General features: G+C 45.1%; 1 protein-coding gene and 1 long non-coding RNA gene across 3 annotated transcripts; one reads left to right on the top strand and one right to left on the bottom strand.

Annotated features, from left to right (window-relative positions):
- Positions 1-668: 668 nt before the first annotated feature.
- Positions 669-6,733, bottom strand: LOC143515040 (uncharacterized). Of its 2 annotated transcripts, XR_013131012.1 has the most exons (5): positions 6,586-6,733; positions 4,624-5,382; positions 4,329-4,415; positions 3,120-4,009; positions 669-3,038 (listed from the first exon to the last, which is right to left on the bottom strand). It is a non-coding gene; the product is annotated as an uncharacterized LOC143515040 (long non-coding RNA). The 2 variants fall into 2 exon arrangements; XR_013131011.1 differs by having other exon boundaries at positions 669-4,009.
- A 2,007-nt stretch (positions 6,734-8,740) lies between these two features.
- On the top strand, positions 8,741-18,004 carry oaz2a (ornithine decarboxylase antizyme 2a). The gene is given in 6 exon segments (XM_077006934.1): positions 8,741-8,961; positions 14,098-14,164; positions 14,166-14,246; positions 14,771-14,943; positions 15,550-15,635; positions 15,849-18,004. Coding segments are annotated over 6 exon segments (648 nt in total). The 5' UTR covers positions 8,741-8,851; the 3' UTR covers positions 15,980-18,004.
- Positions 18,005-18,943: the final 939 nt, after the last annotated feature.

Below are 18,943 nucleotides of genomic sequence, written 5' to 3'. Positions count from 1 at the left end.
ATGAGTGTCGTTTTTAACAACCCCCCCCCCCCCCATATTTTTTACACACATATATACATTTTATATACATATATATATATATGTATATATATACACACACACACACAGACACACACACACACACACACACACACATACACATATATAAATATATACATATATTACTCATATATACATTTGAGGAAATGCTTATAGGAATAGGGGAAATTGTTAGAGGAAATCAGGGCTGAAGACTTAACAGGGTATTAGCGGTTTGTTAGTTTTTTGTTCCTGTGGGGAAACACTCTGTGCTCATGTGGCTATTCTCAGCTTATAAGAACATAGCAAATGAAACTACGTGTTTAGCAGCGCTTAGATATTCTGCACACTGGTGGTGTGAGCAAATGTTTCATGGTTGGAATACTTACTTTGCAAACAAAGGATTTAATAAGTAATGCAAGAATCAAAGCAACCTTGAACCTGTGCATGGTTCAAGGATTCATTTGATTCTCTGGTAGTGCCACCATGCAGCCTGCGTCTGCTACCACTGCTGCAAGCTTAAACATTTTAGAGGCCAGCAAACACAAAAGGTCACTGCTGTCACTGGGTGGAGGGCTTTGCCATATGCGGAGTACTGTGGGAGATCAGACAGTGAACAGAGTTGCCGTGTGTGTACAGTGAGTTAAGAGTTTAATACCACTAAGATCTCATCCCCAGGGTTCTCATGGCAGGACCATACACAGAACAAACACATATGCAAATCAACACAAAAGATTCTTTACAGAGAACAAAAACAGAGTGATGTTCCATTGTCAAGAAAACTCTCTTCCTTCTGGTATGTCTCAAATAGTCGGCTTACAAAAAGCTGGATTACGTTCTTCCATAACAGCACAGAGAATGCTATGAGCATGACTGTAAGCATGCTATATGAAGATGTGTTGATGTACAAGAAATGTAGACAGAACACTATTATTACTGCCAGTAAGGAACACTTTCAGATATTCAAAAAGGAAATTACATATGATGCTTGAAAAGTTCATATCAAACCCATTAGCTAAGCGACACCAAGTGTGTGGGCTGAAATACTTTGCTCTGATGATATAAGTCTCATCATCAAATAGGCTGTGCTCTCAGAATTGTATTACAATAATCTACTCAAGTTGACAACATATTCATTTGTGTGCGTCCGTATGCATGAGTGTAACGAGGATAATGAGGAAAGTCTGGTGTCTTCAGCCTGGTGGAGGAATCTGGATCTCTGCAGCTTAACACAGTGGCTATTATGAAAGGCTGTCAGAATGGCTATCAGTTCATTTGACTTGACTCACAGACAGACACATGAAATCCTTAACGAGTTGCTCCTGTGTATGAATTAAAATCAGACGTGCCACCCCCGCTGCACGATCTGCCACGGTTACAGTTAGACATTGGACCTGAAATCAGGTAATCCCCCGTTTCTGGGAAAAAGGTGTAATCTGGGCGTTAGGCTTCATTATACAACATAACCATCATTCCCATCAAGTCGAGCACGAGTGAAGCCAGGTGATTGTTAAGAGCACACACTTACACAGCCTGCTCTGCACGGGACTGACATCTACACCATTGCCAGTGTCCACAGAGAAACGCTGGGACCCACTGCTCTGGCTCAGGGTCTGGGTTGGCTTTAATGTGCTTTGGCTTTTGACCGTGATCATGTGTGTCCACCGCCAGCAAACACTGCCCCCCGCTGGAGGCTCCCAGCCAGGACGTTTGGTGGGGGAAACTGCAGGTCTATTCTGGAGGGGTTCAGTGACAGGGAGAGGTTACCAGAGAACACACTGTTCCAGCATCATAGATGGCACTCATATTAGCAGAAGCTGAAATGCATGGGATGATGGGGCCCTAATGATACAGTGGTATGCTCATGTGCTTGTGTGTGTGTGTGTGTGTGTGTGTGTGTGTGTGTGTGTGTGTGTGTGTGTGTGTGTGTGTGTGTGTGTGTGTGTGTGTGTGCGTGCGCGTATGTGTGTAGCGTCTCTGATTATATGGACACCCTTACCCTTCAGTACAAGTTCTAAATGCTTTAATGGATTTTTTTGTAGCTTTTTTTTGCTTTCAGAGAGTCAGACATTTTTCTATGACAAGTTATGTTGATTAATGTAGATGTAAAATACAACATGCAATTTAAATATAAATCATCCAACCATGCCAAAGAAATTGTTCCATGTGAACTACTATATTGTTCTTGTCCTGAGATTGCTAGTGTTGTTAGTTCCCAGCATCTGATCTATATTTATACTCGTCTATGCGGCCAAATTATTAAAAATACACATAGAAACGACCAGTCATTGTGGGCTTGCTGTGATTTGGCTGTGTTTGTGTACGTGTGTTTGTCTGTCCACACAAATGCATGCACAGACACGCGTGTAGGCATCTGTGCGTATGCCTGTGTGCATGTGTGTGTATGCGTGTGTGTGTGCGCGTGTGTGTACGTGTGTGTGTGAGCGTGTGTGTGTGTGTATCTGCGTGTGTGTGTGTGTGTGCGCGTGCGCGTGTGTGTGTGTGTATCTGCATGTGTGTGTGTGTGTGTGTGTGTGTATCTGTGTGTGTGTGTGTGTATCTGTGTATGTGTGTGTGTGCGCGTGTGTGTGTGTGTGTGTGTGTGTATCTGTGTGTGTGTGTGTGTGTGCGTGTGTGTGTGTGTGTGTGTATCTGTGTGTGTGTGTGTGTGTGTGTGTATGTGTGTATCTGTGTGTGTGTGTGTGTGTATCTGCGTGTGCAGGCTCCGTGAGCAGTGTGCTATCCTGTGCTGGGAAACGTCAGCCCTGTCCTGTGTGGCCCATGAGGCTGCAGGAAGTGCAGGAGGTCGTGGGAACAGCAGCGTGAGCAGGACCCAGCGCACTTCCACAGAACACACCACAGACCCAGCGCACAGCACAGAAGAAAGACGTGGGGAAACTGAAGAACAATGCACTGAGTGCTGAAAGGTTCACACACGGATGAGAGCCACAATAGTGGGGCAGGGCGTGGGACTCCTGGTTTCTCTATGACACACTCCTCTCAGTGTACCTGGAAATGCTCTGAAACAAACAAATAAAGCTTCTGTTTCCCATCTTTCTGTTTCCCAAGGCTGAACTCCCTCAATGACAGCACTCACTCACATTTTTATGTGCAGTTAGATTTCCTCCTGGACAGGCCTGAGGCATGTTTCTGGACACTCAGTGTGTCTCTGTATTTGTTCATTTTAGGGCAGCATGTGGGTTTTCTTTACCTTATCTTCATGTGTTTCACTGATTCTGTTTGCACTCTTGAGCGATGGCTTCCGATTTTTGTCTGTTATTTGTGAGAATGGTCTAAAATAGATTGTCAAGAAATAGATTCTATGGCAGAAGTTCACTGTTGAAATAAACAGATTCATTCTTTCCATTGACAAATTCCATTGAAACTAAGGCCAGAAATAATGTTGGCTGTGTCTATAAAAAAATGAATCAATATATTTTAGAACATGTGACCATACAACAGTACACAATCGTCTGTCTTCCTGATAAGTGGAATTCCTGGTAAACAGCCGATTTACAGAAGCAAAACAACATCGGGCCTTTCCGCGTGCTGTACTTACCCCAGGTGACCCTATACTCACACTTCATGAAAAAAAAGAAGCCTTAGCAAGGAGGTATGTCAAATATGTCCAGAACGTCATGCTGCTCTCTGTGCGTCTGCTGCAGAATAACACCGCTTCCAGAGATCCAGACTAGCCTGCAGCCGGCTCTGTACGCAGGAGCAGACTTTGGGCTGAGCTGCTGCAGCATGCGCCTGACTAAGTCTGGGAAAAACAAGCAGATCCAGCTCATCAACTGTTCCACGGGCAGCAAAGTTTAGGCCGGAGCTGGGCCCGAGGAGCGGAAGGAATGCCTGCTATGCTTTTTGGCCATTAGATCTGGCGTGGCAGACGCTCTGCGGTTTTGCAACATGTCGTCGGGGTCGGGTCCATGCTGCCAGCTGCTGCGTACCACAGGGATGTCCTGAAAGAACTGGATCTGGTATCTGGGATCTAATGGAAGGAGCACAGATTGGGTTCAGGTCTGAGTGTGATGAGTTAATGGCTTGTCATCAGGTCTGAGTCTTATGTGATGGGTTAGCGTTCATGTATTAAGTTGACTGCCCCGGAAGAGTGAGCTGGTGCCTGCTCCTGAAATAGACTGACCCTGAAAATGCCTGAGATCAAGGTGCGAGGAAATTGAACCACTTGTATAGAATTACTGTTAAACTAGTTTCTGATTCTCTGAGGTCAGAGCTAGTTTACAGTCTGCAGTGTCCAAAATGTTTTTCTATACTTGAGTGTGTTGATCAGAGATGTTTGTGTGTATTACCTTTATGATGGCTGCAAAAGCGGTCATAGCGGTTTCACTGAGAGCCATGCAGCAGTGCGTGCTGGGAAACATGTACACCGGAAATTTCTGCAGCAGAGGAAACAGAGCAGTGAGCAAACAGAGACTTTGAGAAAGCAAAGGAGAGAGACAGAGAGTTCAAGAATGAAGAATACATGACTCTCTAACCCCCAGCTCCACCCCCCCCCCCCCCCCCTCAGGTTCTTCCTCTGACTCTGGGGTTGTTCCGAAGGTGGATTTAGACCTCCTCCCTGGCTTTAGGAGCCAAAACACATACGTGCACCTCAAACCATCTTGCACGGCACACATCCAAGTCCTCCTTGACAGCGTGACAGAGCCGCAGTAGACCCAAACAGCTCCGAGGGTACCGAGGGTGCTTGTAGCCAGTGCTTTCTTCTCCAGGGCTGTGGAGAAACAGAGCATATGTGAACAGATGCTCAGCTCCGGAACTGGCAGAGCGACTTAAACAGCATTTCCAGGAGCTCTCCACGTGAGTTTGGATGCGCAGTGGCCTGGATGACTGCACCCTGCCTCGGGCAATGGAACGGGTCCACTCTGCATCTGCCTGTACGGCGCACAGGAGGTCAACATCACTGCCTGGGAAACTGTGTAGTACATAGAAACAAGTGTCCTAATTATAAGTGCTCGGGGAGAAATACGAATCTCTCAAAACATGAAAGATGAGAAGGTTTCGAAGTCTGGGGTTGTGTGCTCTGTCACGGCTGTCAGACATGTGCCACGTGGCATTCCTCACACTGCCTTCCTCATGCAGCTTTAACGGTTCCAGTGTCCTTGTACGTGAAAGCGCAGGACGGTGATAACCTGCAGGTGTCATGCGGTAAGCCTGCCAGTGCTGCAACCTTACCCCGGCTCTCTTTACCAGAAGTGCCAGACGGCAGACCGGTCTGTTGGCTGGGTGCTGTGCTCCTGTGCAGTCTGGACCATAGACGGGGAGGTCGGTCTCACGGGGCCGGGCTGGGGTTTGGAGGCCCAGAAAGGCATAGGTCCATGGTGAAAGAGGCCAGTCGTTCTCCACCTATGGCCCGAGGGAGAACTGTTTCAGAGCTTTGAAATCTAGATATCTGTGCTAAGGAATTAAAAATTGCATGAACATGCTGGGAGAATATGCCAGGGTAGAGTCCGTTAGTCTTTTGGGTTTTTTTGTCAATCAATCAATCAATCAATCAAAGTTTATTTGTATAGCGCTTTTCACAACACATGTTGTCACAAAGCGCCTTACAGGATTTAAAAGGTTAACAATACTACGGGTCCAGAACCCTAATGAGCAAGCCAAGGGCGACAGTGGCGAGGAAAAACTCCCTAAGATAGTTTGTCTGCTTTGGTGCTGGACCAACCAGCAAGGTGATGTAATGGGAACTTGAGGATCTGCTCTCTGACTCCTGACGGAACTTGGACTCACATAGATGTGCCCCAGACACAAGTAGAACGTACTGCTCAAATGTTTCATTATTGATGAAGGTTAGCAAAGGAGGGTTAGCATAGGACATGAACACACATGAGCGTGTACGTGTAGGTCGGCACGTTCGATCCTCTGCAACGTTTCATACAATGTGCAGGTATGTGCAGTAGTTAACCAAGAGTTCATCTAACACAATTAACGATTTGATAATGTGTTCATAGAGACCGTTTACATATTCTACATTTTAGAGAGAGAGAGAGAGAGAGAGAGAGAGAGAGAGAGAGATGTATTTAAAGAGGGAGAGAGAACATTCATAGGAACATTTATCAAAAAATCAGATGTTTGTCTGAAAGAACTGCATGAAATTCCAAACAGTTCACCTAGTGAGTGAGTCCCCTGCAGTCAGGATCTCTGATCTTCACAGCCTGCCCTCTGTTGATTGTGATTACCTGACACTGTAAATATACATTTTCCGGACATGGGAGAGAAATAGAGGGGAAGAGATACAATGGGGCCTTTAATTAGACCAAGTCCAGGCCACAGAGCACTAGGGAGACTCAGTTCTGCTGGACCGAGCCTTCGTCACAACTGAGCACAACGACCCGCCGCTCAGAGGAGGAAGCTGAGCCCACCGTGTGTGTGCGCACAGCAGGCGTAGGACCAAAGGTGTGTGACGCAGTGTGTGAAGTGTTCCAGAGCACTTAGGTACTGCGTATGTGTCCACTGTGAATGTGTGTAAATGGGTGTAAACTGGGAGAGGATGTAGGAAGAAACTCTTGGAGAGAAAACGCTTCCCCTTTGTGCCACTGTGTCACAAACCTGATTGTTCTCGGCAGCCGCTTGTCTCTTATCTCCCCACCCTGACTGGGACGAAGAAGTGCTCTCCGTAATTTTCCATTCTTTGTTCTCCACCTAGCGCCGTTGAATATTTCATCCACGCAGTGCGGCCCGCAGGCTGTTAGTCAGCTGGTCTGCACACATACGCCCGTATGACAAAAAAAAAGAGTGTGGGAGGGTCATGCCGAAAGAGATGCTTTGTTTTTGAGATCAAATACAAAGTAATCTGGCCCACATCACTCCACAAGTTCATTTAATTCAGAGAGAAAAACATTTAGTGGACTGACTGTGGACAAAGCACAGCTCACACCAAACCTGTTGCATCAGGCTGATAACGTGTTTACCACCAAGGAGCCAGATTCTTAAATGATGATAAGTATATGTAGACATTTTTTTTAAGATTATTTTGAGGTTGCTTTTAAGTAACAAGTAAGTGCAATCAGGAGCAGGAGCCTTTTTCCTCTTGTGAATCACATTTGTGCTAATTCAAAACACTATTAGTAAAGTACTTTCTCATTATGTTGGCATATCATAATCTGTAATGTGTGTGGTCCATTATCCACCATAGTGGTTCTCTGTTCACACTGGCTGATCTGATGGATCTAGAAAACTCTACCCGAGAAACCACAGCAAGGGTGTGACCAAGCTGTGGAAACAAGGCTTGTGTTTCTCACTGATGCAGAATTAGGTCACCAAACTTGTTCATCTGTTTAGTAAAAAAGGGTTACACAAACCTATTACTCAATACATTTCTTTAGGTTCCATACAAATTAGAACTAATTCTAATCATAACATACTTTATGACTTACATATAAAGCTGAAAGTTACTGAGCGCACTGAAACAAGAAAGCAGCAGACAAATGTATTTCATGTGCTCTAAATAAAATTGACAAAATGGAAAATGAATCTTGCCAGTTACTAGCGCTCCCTTTTCCTCATGCTTTGCTGGTGTAGTTTTAAATGTGTAGAAGAGCTCAGCAAAGAATTCAGATGCCACTGTACACTGTCACCACATGAATTAAATTCAATGTGTTAAAAAATTAAAACCCAAGTTTTAGTCCAAGTTTACAGGGCAATTTCATTTGTATAGAATCTCTATGAAAGGTTTTTATCTGACAAAATGAAACATTTCTCTTGCAAGGAGATTTTCAATTCCCAATAGTTACTTCTTTGTCCAGTGAATTCCATGCTGGTTCTGACTGTATGAATGTCTGTATACTGTCCATGGGTTGAGTGATGTGTTACCCTGCTGTTACCCCCAGTGCTCTTTTACTAATCTGGTAATCCATTCAGAAGAAGGCCTGTTCCAGCCATAGAAAACCCATTTCTAGGCAATTGAACTGTACATACACAAACAAATTGTGATCTGATGGGAGCATAATGTAAAAAAGAAATTTCAATATATGGCTCAGTAAATTTATTATTGTGTTCAATGACTTTTGTACTTATTGCCATTTTGGTTTAATCTACCAGTTAATTAGTGGACAGAAAAAAGTGAAATAGACATGTTTAAATTAATCAGAAATGAAAAGGGTTCAAAAATATTGGACCATCCAAGAGGAGGTCACCCTGCTCTAGACCAGTTGTTGCTCTATGAATTTAAGAAACATAGCTAGTTACATTTAATACAGGATTGCATTAGTAAAAAATAAATAAAAATTATATATATATATATATATATATATATATATATATATATATATATATATATATATATACACACGTATATATATATACACACACACACACACACACACACACACACACACACACACACGTATATATATATATATATATATATGCATTATATATATATATATATATATATATATATATATATATATATATATATATATATATATATATATATATATATATATATATATATATATATACATACGTGTGTGTGTGTGTGTGTGTGTGTGTGTGTGTGTGTGTGTGTGTGTGTGTGTGTGTGTGTGTGTGTGTGTAATAATATATGCAATATATATGTAAGGACTAAACTAGCTAGATATCTTCAGAAGCCACTTTGTAATTAAGCAACTTCCTGGAAGTTGTTATTGTTACTTCCTATAGTCACGTTACGACTCTAAATCCCATGATGCACCGGGCGGCCTTTAAAGCCCCTGCCTGCTGCTCGCGATTCATTCACACAGTTCACGCGACGGAGAGCTTCGCCGAGAAGCAAAGCGCAAGTGTTCAGAAGTGTTCAGGAAAGCGCCAACCTCAGAATACATTTGTTTTACGGATGGTGAACTACTCTGTGGAGTTTCTGTTAAATAGTCATTGTTTTGGTTGTCAGAGAAAAGATAGGATTCCAGTTTTCTCTAAAGAGATCATGCGCGACACAGAGGAGAGGTAAGAGTTTTATGTTAATGCGCATATTCTCGTCCATATAAGTTACACTATATGATCATGTTCTCTCCGATGGACCGAGCTTTTATTATCATTATGCACCACCTTCCACTTATGTATTTATAACTGCCATTCGAACACTTTGAACCATGTTTTTGTATCAAATGCATTTTTGCATTTCAACCAAACGTATGGTGTGTTGTGCAGGACTTGTCCAGCCCACACCGTCCACCCTTCAGTGTAGGACAAATGTTCTCGTGTGTCCTGACCCACAATCTGGGACACGGCCGCTTTTCACAAATCTTTCTGAACGGGTTGCAAATAAAATAATCGAGGGGCAAAAGTTGTTTTTGTCTGTCAAGAGTGATTGATCCGTTTAGAAACAGCTGAAGGATCAAATGTCTCCGCTGTGTTTTAGGTCGCCGGAGATGGACGGCTGTACAAACGTTATGGCGCTGCAGGATTACCGTTTGACAGTGTTAATATTGTCTTCAGACTGTGGTATATTGTAGTATTCGGATTAATCGGCTTTAAACAGGAACAACACAGAACAAATTGTTCTCTACAAGGAAGGAGGGGGCGGATGGAGGAGACGATCCTGCTATGAATAGCTTCAAAATGAGGGATGGACGTCCAATAAATATCACACATTCGCTACAAACGCTGCTGGCTGCGCCGGTGTTTACTTGCTGCATGTTGTTTATTTCAATAAAGCAGCAGTATCATTTATGATGTATGATGATGGTTTTACCCGACTAGCGAAAACAGTTTTTAACCTCGAAATGGTAAAGGCCGGTTCTGCGGTGTTTACAATAGTGCGGTGGTGTTTGTACACCGTGTACATCGTGATTCCTTCACCTAATGTCATCGGCTCCCCTGTCCGTTATGTAACCTGTCCCATGGTTTACAGTCGTTTATTGTGCAGGTGATTGAAACATTCGTTTGTCATGTTTACACTTCAGCATCGAAGACGTGTGTGTTGAGTAATCGATAAGATAAGTGGAGCCTTATGATGATTTCTAGGTATGCAACACTGAGGAACAATGGCATTACTTAAAGTAGATAAACTGACAGAAATATATATCAAAAATGACCTAGTATGCAATTTAGAATATTCAACAGTTTTTGGTCACTCACTGTAGTGTGAGCCCTCAAAATTCCTCCCAATCATTTATACAGATATTGATATATCAAGCGCGTTTTTATTATAAGCCATCTATGTTTGTGCCTGAGACCAGGAGTGCTTCGCAGACACCCATAACACAGACATGTGGTTCACATTACTAGTTCACATTACTTCCTGTTTCTCCGTGCACATTCGGCGTGGTCGGGTGACTTGGATAAATGCCCAGGATCTGAAAAGGGTTCCTATGGCATTTGCAAAGAACTAAACACCGCTGTTAAAACGAGTCCTTGTCCTTCACACGAAGACAACAAACGCATGTTCCAATTTCCATTGTCGAAGTAACTCTGCACTGTTAAGCATTCGTTGCAGTTGCAAAGTTATCACAGGTCTTTGGTCACGGATGCATCCCAAACGAGGGAGGCGGAGGATGGGAACCCCTCTGCAGCTCTGGCCCCTTTCTAGCTGAGCTTGTTTTCCTGGAACACTCTTGGTTTCCTGTTTTGGAGCTGAACTTTTCCTGGCTTTCTGCTTTCACCTCTCACTTGTAACCTTGGTGAACGTCACATCTAACACCAATAATTACAGAGTGGATTGAAGGCTCAGCGTAACCCTTTGAATGTGGCATCTGAAGCAGCTTCCTCTCTGGGCATGTCCTCTCTGGGCATGTCCTCTCTGGGCATGTCCTCTCAGGCCCTGGTCTTTGGGTTCGGGAGGAAGGAGGAGAGAGAGCCTGACTCCGTCTTTGATGATGCTCACTGCTATCTTGTTTTTGTGATTTGGGGTGTGTGTGTGGGTACACACACTAAACATATTCTAAGTTTACAGAATGTGAATGTTCTAAACACGTACATATACATGCACATAGTGTGTGTCATTCACTCAAAAGTTTCCAGAGAATGAGGTCCTTCATCAGTTGTGCAAGCTAAGTGCTTCTGAGGTTATAGGAGGTGCTTCTTGTTTATATTAGAACAAATAGATGTGGTGTGTGTTTATTTATTTATATGCACACATTAATACAAGTGCATCAAATGACAATTATATGGTAAGTGGGTTGCTGGAACAAACCATGGATGGATGATGTGGAGTCTCCTGCAACATCAATCCCAATGAAGGGGAACTATGGGTGAGGAGACCTTCATCCACACACTCAGTCAAGCAACTAGTCACCCAGCACTCAAACACCGTCAGATCACACATTCTTTCACATCTGGAAATGGGTGACGTAAAAATGAGAAGGCACTGCGCAACAACATCCCACCACCTCCACAGGAAAGGCAGCCCCCCTCCAGAGCCACTTGAATGAGGTTTTCAAGGCCATAAATGTGTGTATGACCCGCCAGTCATCAGATACCTTGCAAAAACAATCCGCTGGTCAGGAGAAGAGCTGGCCTGGAAGCTGCCTGTGTCCCTCCTCACAATGCACGGAGCACTCCACCCAAGATCCAACATCCAGCTGGGAGAGGGGAAGGGCCCTACAAAGTGTTAAGATCCACTGTCCAGGGCGAGACACGAAACTTCAGTGAGTGCATCCAAACAATGGTGCCCAAGGATGAGCTGATGGGGGAGTGCCTCAGACAGATGGGATATTGGGTGGAGGGGGGTAACCTTGAAGGCAGAGGAGGTGCCATGACTGGGTAAAGCCCCTCTGGAATGTTCCACTGACAGCAGGGGTGGCTGACCACACATGATCCTACCAGGTTTGGAACAGGTAGGATGGAAGGAGGATGTGGATGGAAATCTTTAAGCAGCACAAGGCCAGGAATTAAGCACTAGGTCAATCAAAGGGCATCATTACATCAGACTGTGCAAAGCAGCCTCTTGGACAATCCATGTCCCAGTGGGAGGAGCAACAGAGAATGGTTGAGAACAACAAAGCTAAGATCTTGTGGGACCTCCAGATCCAGACAGATAAGCAAGTAGCAGCAAGCCAACCACACATTGTGATGGTAGACAAGACGCAGATGCAGAGATAGGGAAAAATGTAAAGAGAAAGTATAGAAGAATACAGTGATATGGGCTCTTGGGCTAGAAGAGTGATTCGGATCCAAAGAACGGCATCAGTCTTAGTCCAAGTGTGTGCGTGATCTTTGGCTATTGCCCCTCTTTAAACATGTCTGTTCTGATCCATGCTCATGTTCCTTAGCTGGTTTAAATGTTGATTCATTTTCGGAGTGGGGTTATATAAGCAGAGTTGCTGTCTGGAGCATGAAATGAAGCGTCTGAGCCAGCACCACTCATGGGTGGGTGAATGGGCTGCCTGAATGTCAGAGGGCAAGAGTCTTAGCTTTCAAAACAAGCTGGTATTTCAGCCACTGCCATGCACAGATCTATAATGGGAAGCAGGAGAAAATTGTATGAATTGGTTGCTCCTAGGGTCTGAATCTGACTCCTGATGTCACAAACATCTGTTCACTGAAGTTTTTTTGTTGTTGTTTCTTTAATATCAGGCACCACCTTGTTGGTGATTAAGTGAGCAATCTTTGTTGTCTCTAAAAAGTGTCACCATGGTGAGTAAGTAGGTGGTTTGACCCGGAATGATTCGCGTCTATGTGCAGTGTAGCTTCTCAGGTGTGCTGAAGTTAAAGCCAACAGAGGCGTGAAGGCGGAGGCAGACGCCGCCTCCTCGGCTCTTCCTAAAGACGGGGAGTTGCCCTGTAGCATAATGAGTTTGTTTTCTGCATCGTCGACCTCGTCTCCCCCTACTTTGATGTGGACTCCATGCAGATTGGGTCACCCTGACTACCTGTGCAGTTGCCAGGGCAGCGGAAACGCAGCCCCTCCCTCCCTTCCGCTGCAGAGCGATCTAGCTCTGATGAGTCCAAAACAAGCTGCAACTTCTTCGGGCGCGTTCTTCGCGCCACTCGTCAGACGCGTTCTCCACCAGAGTACGTTTACTGGTGATTCTCCCGTGGCCGCTTCTGTTGTTCAGTGGGTTCTTGGAAGCTTTGCGTTAAGGGCAGCACGCACTTGTGGTTCTAATATACCTCATAAGCTGATGAGTGGGTATAAGGGTGGTAGCTCTGTTTTCCGATTAAACTCATATTCATCCAAGCCCGTGTGGTGGCATGCAGGGTGCACTGTACCCCAGGCATACGTCCACTTTGGGCTGCAGACCACGCGACTTTGAGAGAATGTGACCCCGTTTCTCTCCTCTGTGAAGAAGACGCTGATAACTATTATTACTAAAATCGAAACCCAGCGCTGTAACCCAAACCACCACTGCTGCTATTTAGAGATGTGTTTATGGATCACGCGCTCTTTTGCAACGTGGGGATCTTAACTGAACACCAGTGCACTGTCCTCACTTCCTCTCGGTATCTAACAAACACAGCGTTTCGGTCCCCACTGACCCGGGACCAGATTAGCCCGATCCACATTGAAACTTGAAGTTTAGAGCTGTCTCTAAAGCGGTGCCGTTTCTACGGGATCAATCATTCCGTGTTTGTTTTGTGATTCAGGTATTCAAGTATTTGACGGGGTTGGACAAGTTCCTTCCAGGCGTATTAGCTCATCTCCACATGTCCCACGTCCTCTGTCTGCACTTTTGGCTGTATTCAGCATGTTTTCACACGCATGACTCAAATCTCTTTTAGCTACTAATCGGAGGCCTAGCTGCTCATTCACACTCTGAACAAAGCGCGGGGCTTTGCGGGGTATCGGAGGTCCTGATAAGGGACGGAAGAGTGACGGTGGGCAGGGGGCAGGCAGGGAGAGTGCTGTCGATCCGGGAAGGGGCTTCAGGGGGCGTGAGCTGAGGCGTGAGCTGTCCCTTTGGTACAGGGAGGTGTTGTGCTGGAGGTGTGAAGTGGTGCTACAGCGTGACTCTGTTGCCGGAGAACACCAGTTTATTCCTGCGCGGCCCTTTAGCCCGGAGCCCTGCGTGCTTTCAGAGGCAAAATACACGGCTGTGGCTGTACGTCACAACCGATCCATGCACCTTATTATCAAACACGTGGCTCCTTATGACTTGTGTTGATCAGCAGATGACGGTGTTTGTGTCTGTGTCTGTGCAGCTCTTCTCTGGTGGACTCCAGACTGCTCTGCTCCAGGCAGAAGGCTCCAGGGCCTCTGTGGTGCTCCTGATGCCCCTCACCCACTAACGAAGATCCCGGGTGGGCGAGGGACTGGCAGGGATCTCCCTCTCAGTGTACCACTGCACAAGGTGAGACCCCCCGATGTGTGTTGGCTAAGACAACAGACACCATACATTAGGGGTTGTGGCAGGACGATGACTGAACATTCGACAAGATTATCTGGGTTTGCTCAGCATGTTTGTGGATCACAGTGTGTGATGCCATTTATAAAATGTAACGGTTAGTTTTTCCTCTTTAATACAGCAAGGCAGTGTCATCTTCCTCTACTACTGTTTTAACTGCATTCTGTTTAGTGTTATTCAGTGTGGTCCATACTTGATGCACATTCTGCTGTTCTCAGTTCTTGCCCATCACACATGCAAGACTTGATGTTGGTTGAGGGCTAGTTTTATGAGCTTTGCATGGACACCAACTCCATTTGATTCAGAGTAGAATATATGGTGAATGGAGTGGAACCTGAGGGAGAACACATGTACACTAAGACAAAAGCTGTTTCTGCACATAAGGGTAGTTTTGGGGTGACTCATTTGCATGCACGTGTGCATACGCATTCGCCTGCCTGCCACTGAACTGGCCGGTGTCCTCCCTTTAGGACGACAGGTTGACCGTGACTCAGGCAGGGGCGGTGAGTGGAGCGCCCCCTATCCTGCACTTCCAGTACAAGCTGAGCGAGCGTCGTTTCTCCTGCTGGGAGACTGTGCTGGCGGCCGACTGCCTCTACCTGGAGATCCCCGACGGGGCCTTGCCCGAGGGCAGCAAAGAAGGGTACGCAGGAGCCTGCAGTGAGCTAGGAGTGGCCTCAACACTGCCTGACTGAAACCATCAACTCTCACTAACACCGCATGCAGAGTAGCTTCATTTGCTTTAAGTGTAAACAAACATTTAGGGGGTGTTTACCAGCACGTGTACTAATGGATTTCTAGCATGGACAGCCTTTAATTGATTCTCCCTTTATTACTCGATTGCTTGTGAAGGTCGGTCCGTGTCCATAATCTCTGATTGTGAATGAGTAAATGAGTACACGACCTTTCTCAGAACTTCGGTCCGGGGCTGTACGGGGGAGTGTGCACCCATGTGTTAAGGGGACGGCTCACTCCAGCCATATGTATCATGGTTTAACTGAAGCTGCCCCTCTTGTATGAATATTAACACCAGCTGATGAGGTTGCCCTCATTAGAAGTCGGGCCACATCGCCTGCAGTTTTTTTTCGAGTGTTTGAGGATCTCGCCTCTGATGGCTGCGGTGCGTGCGAGCAGCGTTCTGGACAGTGTGTTTAACTCTGCTGCACCTGCCTTGACTTATCGAGTTATCATGCAGGTCACTGGTGACGTTTGTCTCGTCATAATGCGTTTCTCTTTCTATGTGCTACAGGCTCACAAGTCTGTTGGAGTTCGCTGAGGAGAGACTGAAAGTCACCTACGTGTTCGTGTGGTTCTACAAGACCAGGGAGGATCGAGGTACGAGATGTTTGTATTGTTGGCACACTCGTGCTAGAGATATTATGCTCAGGGTTCTCTCTTGCAGAACTGGTCTGATGTGGAGTTTTGTTTTCGCTTTCTGTGTAATAGCCTTTGTGTTTTCATCATTCGTTCATTCGTAACCTATTCATAATCTAGGCATTATTTGTTCTGACTTGGTCTGATGGACTGGTGTGTTTATGTCCCTTGCAGTGTCCATCACAAGGACGTTTCACTACATGGGTTTCGAGATGGTGAAACCTGGCCACCCTCTGGTGCCGGCCAGACCTGATCTCTTCTTCATGGTCTACTCCATGGATGACAGCAGCTCTGATGAGGAATGACTTCCTGTTGCTGTCTGGTTCTTAAAAGCCCCCCCCTCTCCTATGCCCTCCTCCTCTACAACTTGACACTGTGTTCCCACCCCCACCCCTCCTGTACCTCCTCACCAAAACCTGACTTTTATCTGGAGTATGGAGACATAGCAATGAAGAAAGAGGAGGAAAGAACTGAGTCCGTGATTGGTTCAGTCTCCTTTTACCATCCCTCTGATTGGTTCTGTTGGCCCTGCCTGTTTTTTGTCTTTCAGTTGGGGGTTGGTTGGTGTTGAGACATACAGCATGTCCTGTTAAAACAGTTTGCACCAAATACCGAAAGGTCTGTCCTCTTTATATGTACGCTCTGCTTCATACAGGACGTTGTTAATGGGAATGGTATTGTTAATGAGGAACAGTATAAGGGAAAGACTCTTGTAGACATTGCGAGCCATTTCCCAGTATGGCGTTTGCTTCAGGGTGGTAGTACAACACAGGAACGATTTCTTTAGATTATTTTGTAGTGTTTAGTGTCCTTATCTCCTCATGTGGTTGTCCACTATTCCTTATTGTGCATCGCAGGGCTCTTTTACATCTCTGCTGTCATTGGGAAAAGGAAGCATGAGGTCACTGTAGTTCATTTGTGCCAGTACATGACAGTGTTCTGGGTCCATATTTATCAGGCATGTCTAACTGAAAACACTTGAGGTCGGGTTTCCTTAGCTCACATAATGGCAAGCATTGGGATATAAAGGGCAAAACTCACAAAGGGCAAAACGTAGGCCACAGCGTTGAATGGTAAACGCACGGTGGTTGGGGCTCTTGGCACCAGTGAAGTGTTCTCACATGATTGGGTTCGTCAGCGCAGTTCTACAGCGAGGCTAATGACCTGAATGATTCATGGCTGATGAGCCTGGTGAGCTGCGGTGGAGGACTCTGAAGCCGAGAGGCACGGTGCAGCAGCTTGGCCTAAATGACTCGAGAATCCCTTCAGCTCTGGCAGCTGAGAACGGAATCAAGAAGGACCCGAGCTGATCTCAGTTCAGTTGTAGCGTGTGCACAAGTACAGATGCTCCTGACGAGTTAAGGTAATTCCAGCATAATACTACAGGTTACCCACGTAATGTTTGGTCACATGTCATGGTGAGGACGGGATGTGAGCGTGGACTTGGTGACCTTCATGCTGCTCCAACCCAGCCCTCCACCTTTGTTTAATCTCGCTGGCCTTTTAACTAGGCTGTTTCTGTACCAGTCTCTCATGGAGACTAAAACTGAAAGCAGACTGTTGATCCACACCGGTCTTACTGAAGTTTGACTTCCTGTTTGTCTCCTGATGTTTGTCTTCACCTTCCTAAAACCAAAATGGTAGGTTTAGCTAAGAGCGGCCCTGTTCTCTCGCTGTGGGAGGGTCGTTGACATGAGCACTTTAGCTGCACACACGTAACGCATACACGTGCATTCTGGGTACATCCTCGAGATGCAGCCCACACTTTTACGATGTCTTGCTGTATTTAGTGACAGACTTGCCAAAGAAAGTCCCCACTCGAAGCTCAAGCTTTTTCACTTCAAAATATGATTACTCTAGGAACATATTACAGTCCTCACTGTAGTAAGACCTTTTAGGCTAAAGACTGAGCTAGCACAGTCAGGACAAACTACAAACAGAAGAATTGAGATACATTCCCCATAGCTGGAGCTGAACACGATCATGCCTGTGGAAACCAAGTGTGAGCTGCGCTTGGGCTCCATCTTTGGGTGCACAACGTTTGGGGGGGGGCTTTAAGTTCTGCATGTATATATAATCTTGTTTCCATAGTTACCTTTTGAGCCATGACAATAAGCTGTTAGAAAGAAAATGTTTTTTTTCCATCTTCTGAGATTTTATTTTTGTCTATCTGGATCAATCAATCAGTTTTATTTTTGTCTATCTTGATTCTTTTGTAGTTTAGGATTTTGTTTACAGTAAAAAAAATAAGAATAAGAATCATTTAAAGACAATCCATACTTGTATACCTTGAACTTTTTTCTTTTGTCTGAATAAAATGTAAAGTGTGAAACAAGCAGGTCTGGTGTTCTTTCCCTATAATGCCTCTTCTCTCATGATAGTCACACATCCTGATTTAGCATATTTTATTGTTCTCTCTTGCTGACTAGAGACTTTCAAATTGAACCAAGAGTCCTACTGAAAGATATTCTAAATGTTCCTGTGTTGGAGTGCTGCATTTGTAAAAAAAAAAAGTGACTGATTTATTCTTGTAGCAGCCAGCATGTAAAACTGATGGACAGTACTGGGGAACAGTGTCTGTTCCCTGGTGCTCCATGACGCAGTCTCCAATCTCCAAGCAGGGAGGCAATAAATCCATCCAATCAGATCATGGAGAATGTTGGCGTGACGCCAGGGCCGCTGATCTTGCTATTTTGGGAGTGCCAAAGTGAACGTGGCTGTGACGAATGCCATACAGTCTCATTCAAATACTTAACCTTGCATGCGCCGGTGGTCATTAGAGAAAATACGTGACGTGACCCCGTTGCCAGGCAGGTAGGTGGTCTGACCAGCTGTTCTTCTAATGAAGTCGTGTTTAACTTCATCGTTCAGAGCACTTAGTGGTTACATCACACACAACCTACAGGTATTTCTTCCAAGTAAAATGTAATAAAGCTCCATATAATAGCGTTGCTTGGACACTGTGCAAACTTTGATGCCCCTTGCATAAGAAATACCATTTCTGGCTTTGTAATCCAGAAGGAGAGCGCTACCTCTGACCTTAATCCCACACTGACCTCATCAGACTTCAGATAGCAGCAGGTACTGTATGAAAGTTGTTTGGTTCTCAACTGTTTTCTATTATTCATTTGACGATAAAGCCATATATAAAACTGCTCTGCTAGAATCCCTACGTATAGTTTTAGTTCTGGTCAAATTTGAGTAGATACAGGTATAGAACATCAAGTCCTGATCCCAGACCAGATAACCACTAGCTTGGAAACATCACA

The sequence above is a fragment of the Brachyhypopomus gauderio genome, chromosome 5 (genome assembly GCF_052324685.1).
Source record: "Brachyhypopomus gauderio isolate BG-103 chromosome 5, BGAUD_0.2, whole genome shotgun sequence".
Lineage (NCBI taxonomy): Eukaryota > Metazoa > Chordata > Actinopteri > Gymnotiformes > Hypopomidae > Brachyhypopomus > Brachyhypopomus gauderio.
The sequence above is the reverse complement of the archived record's forward strand: the minus strand, read 5'-3'. Positions and strand labels throughout refer to the sequence as shown.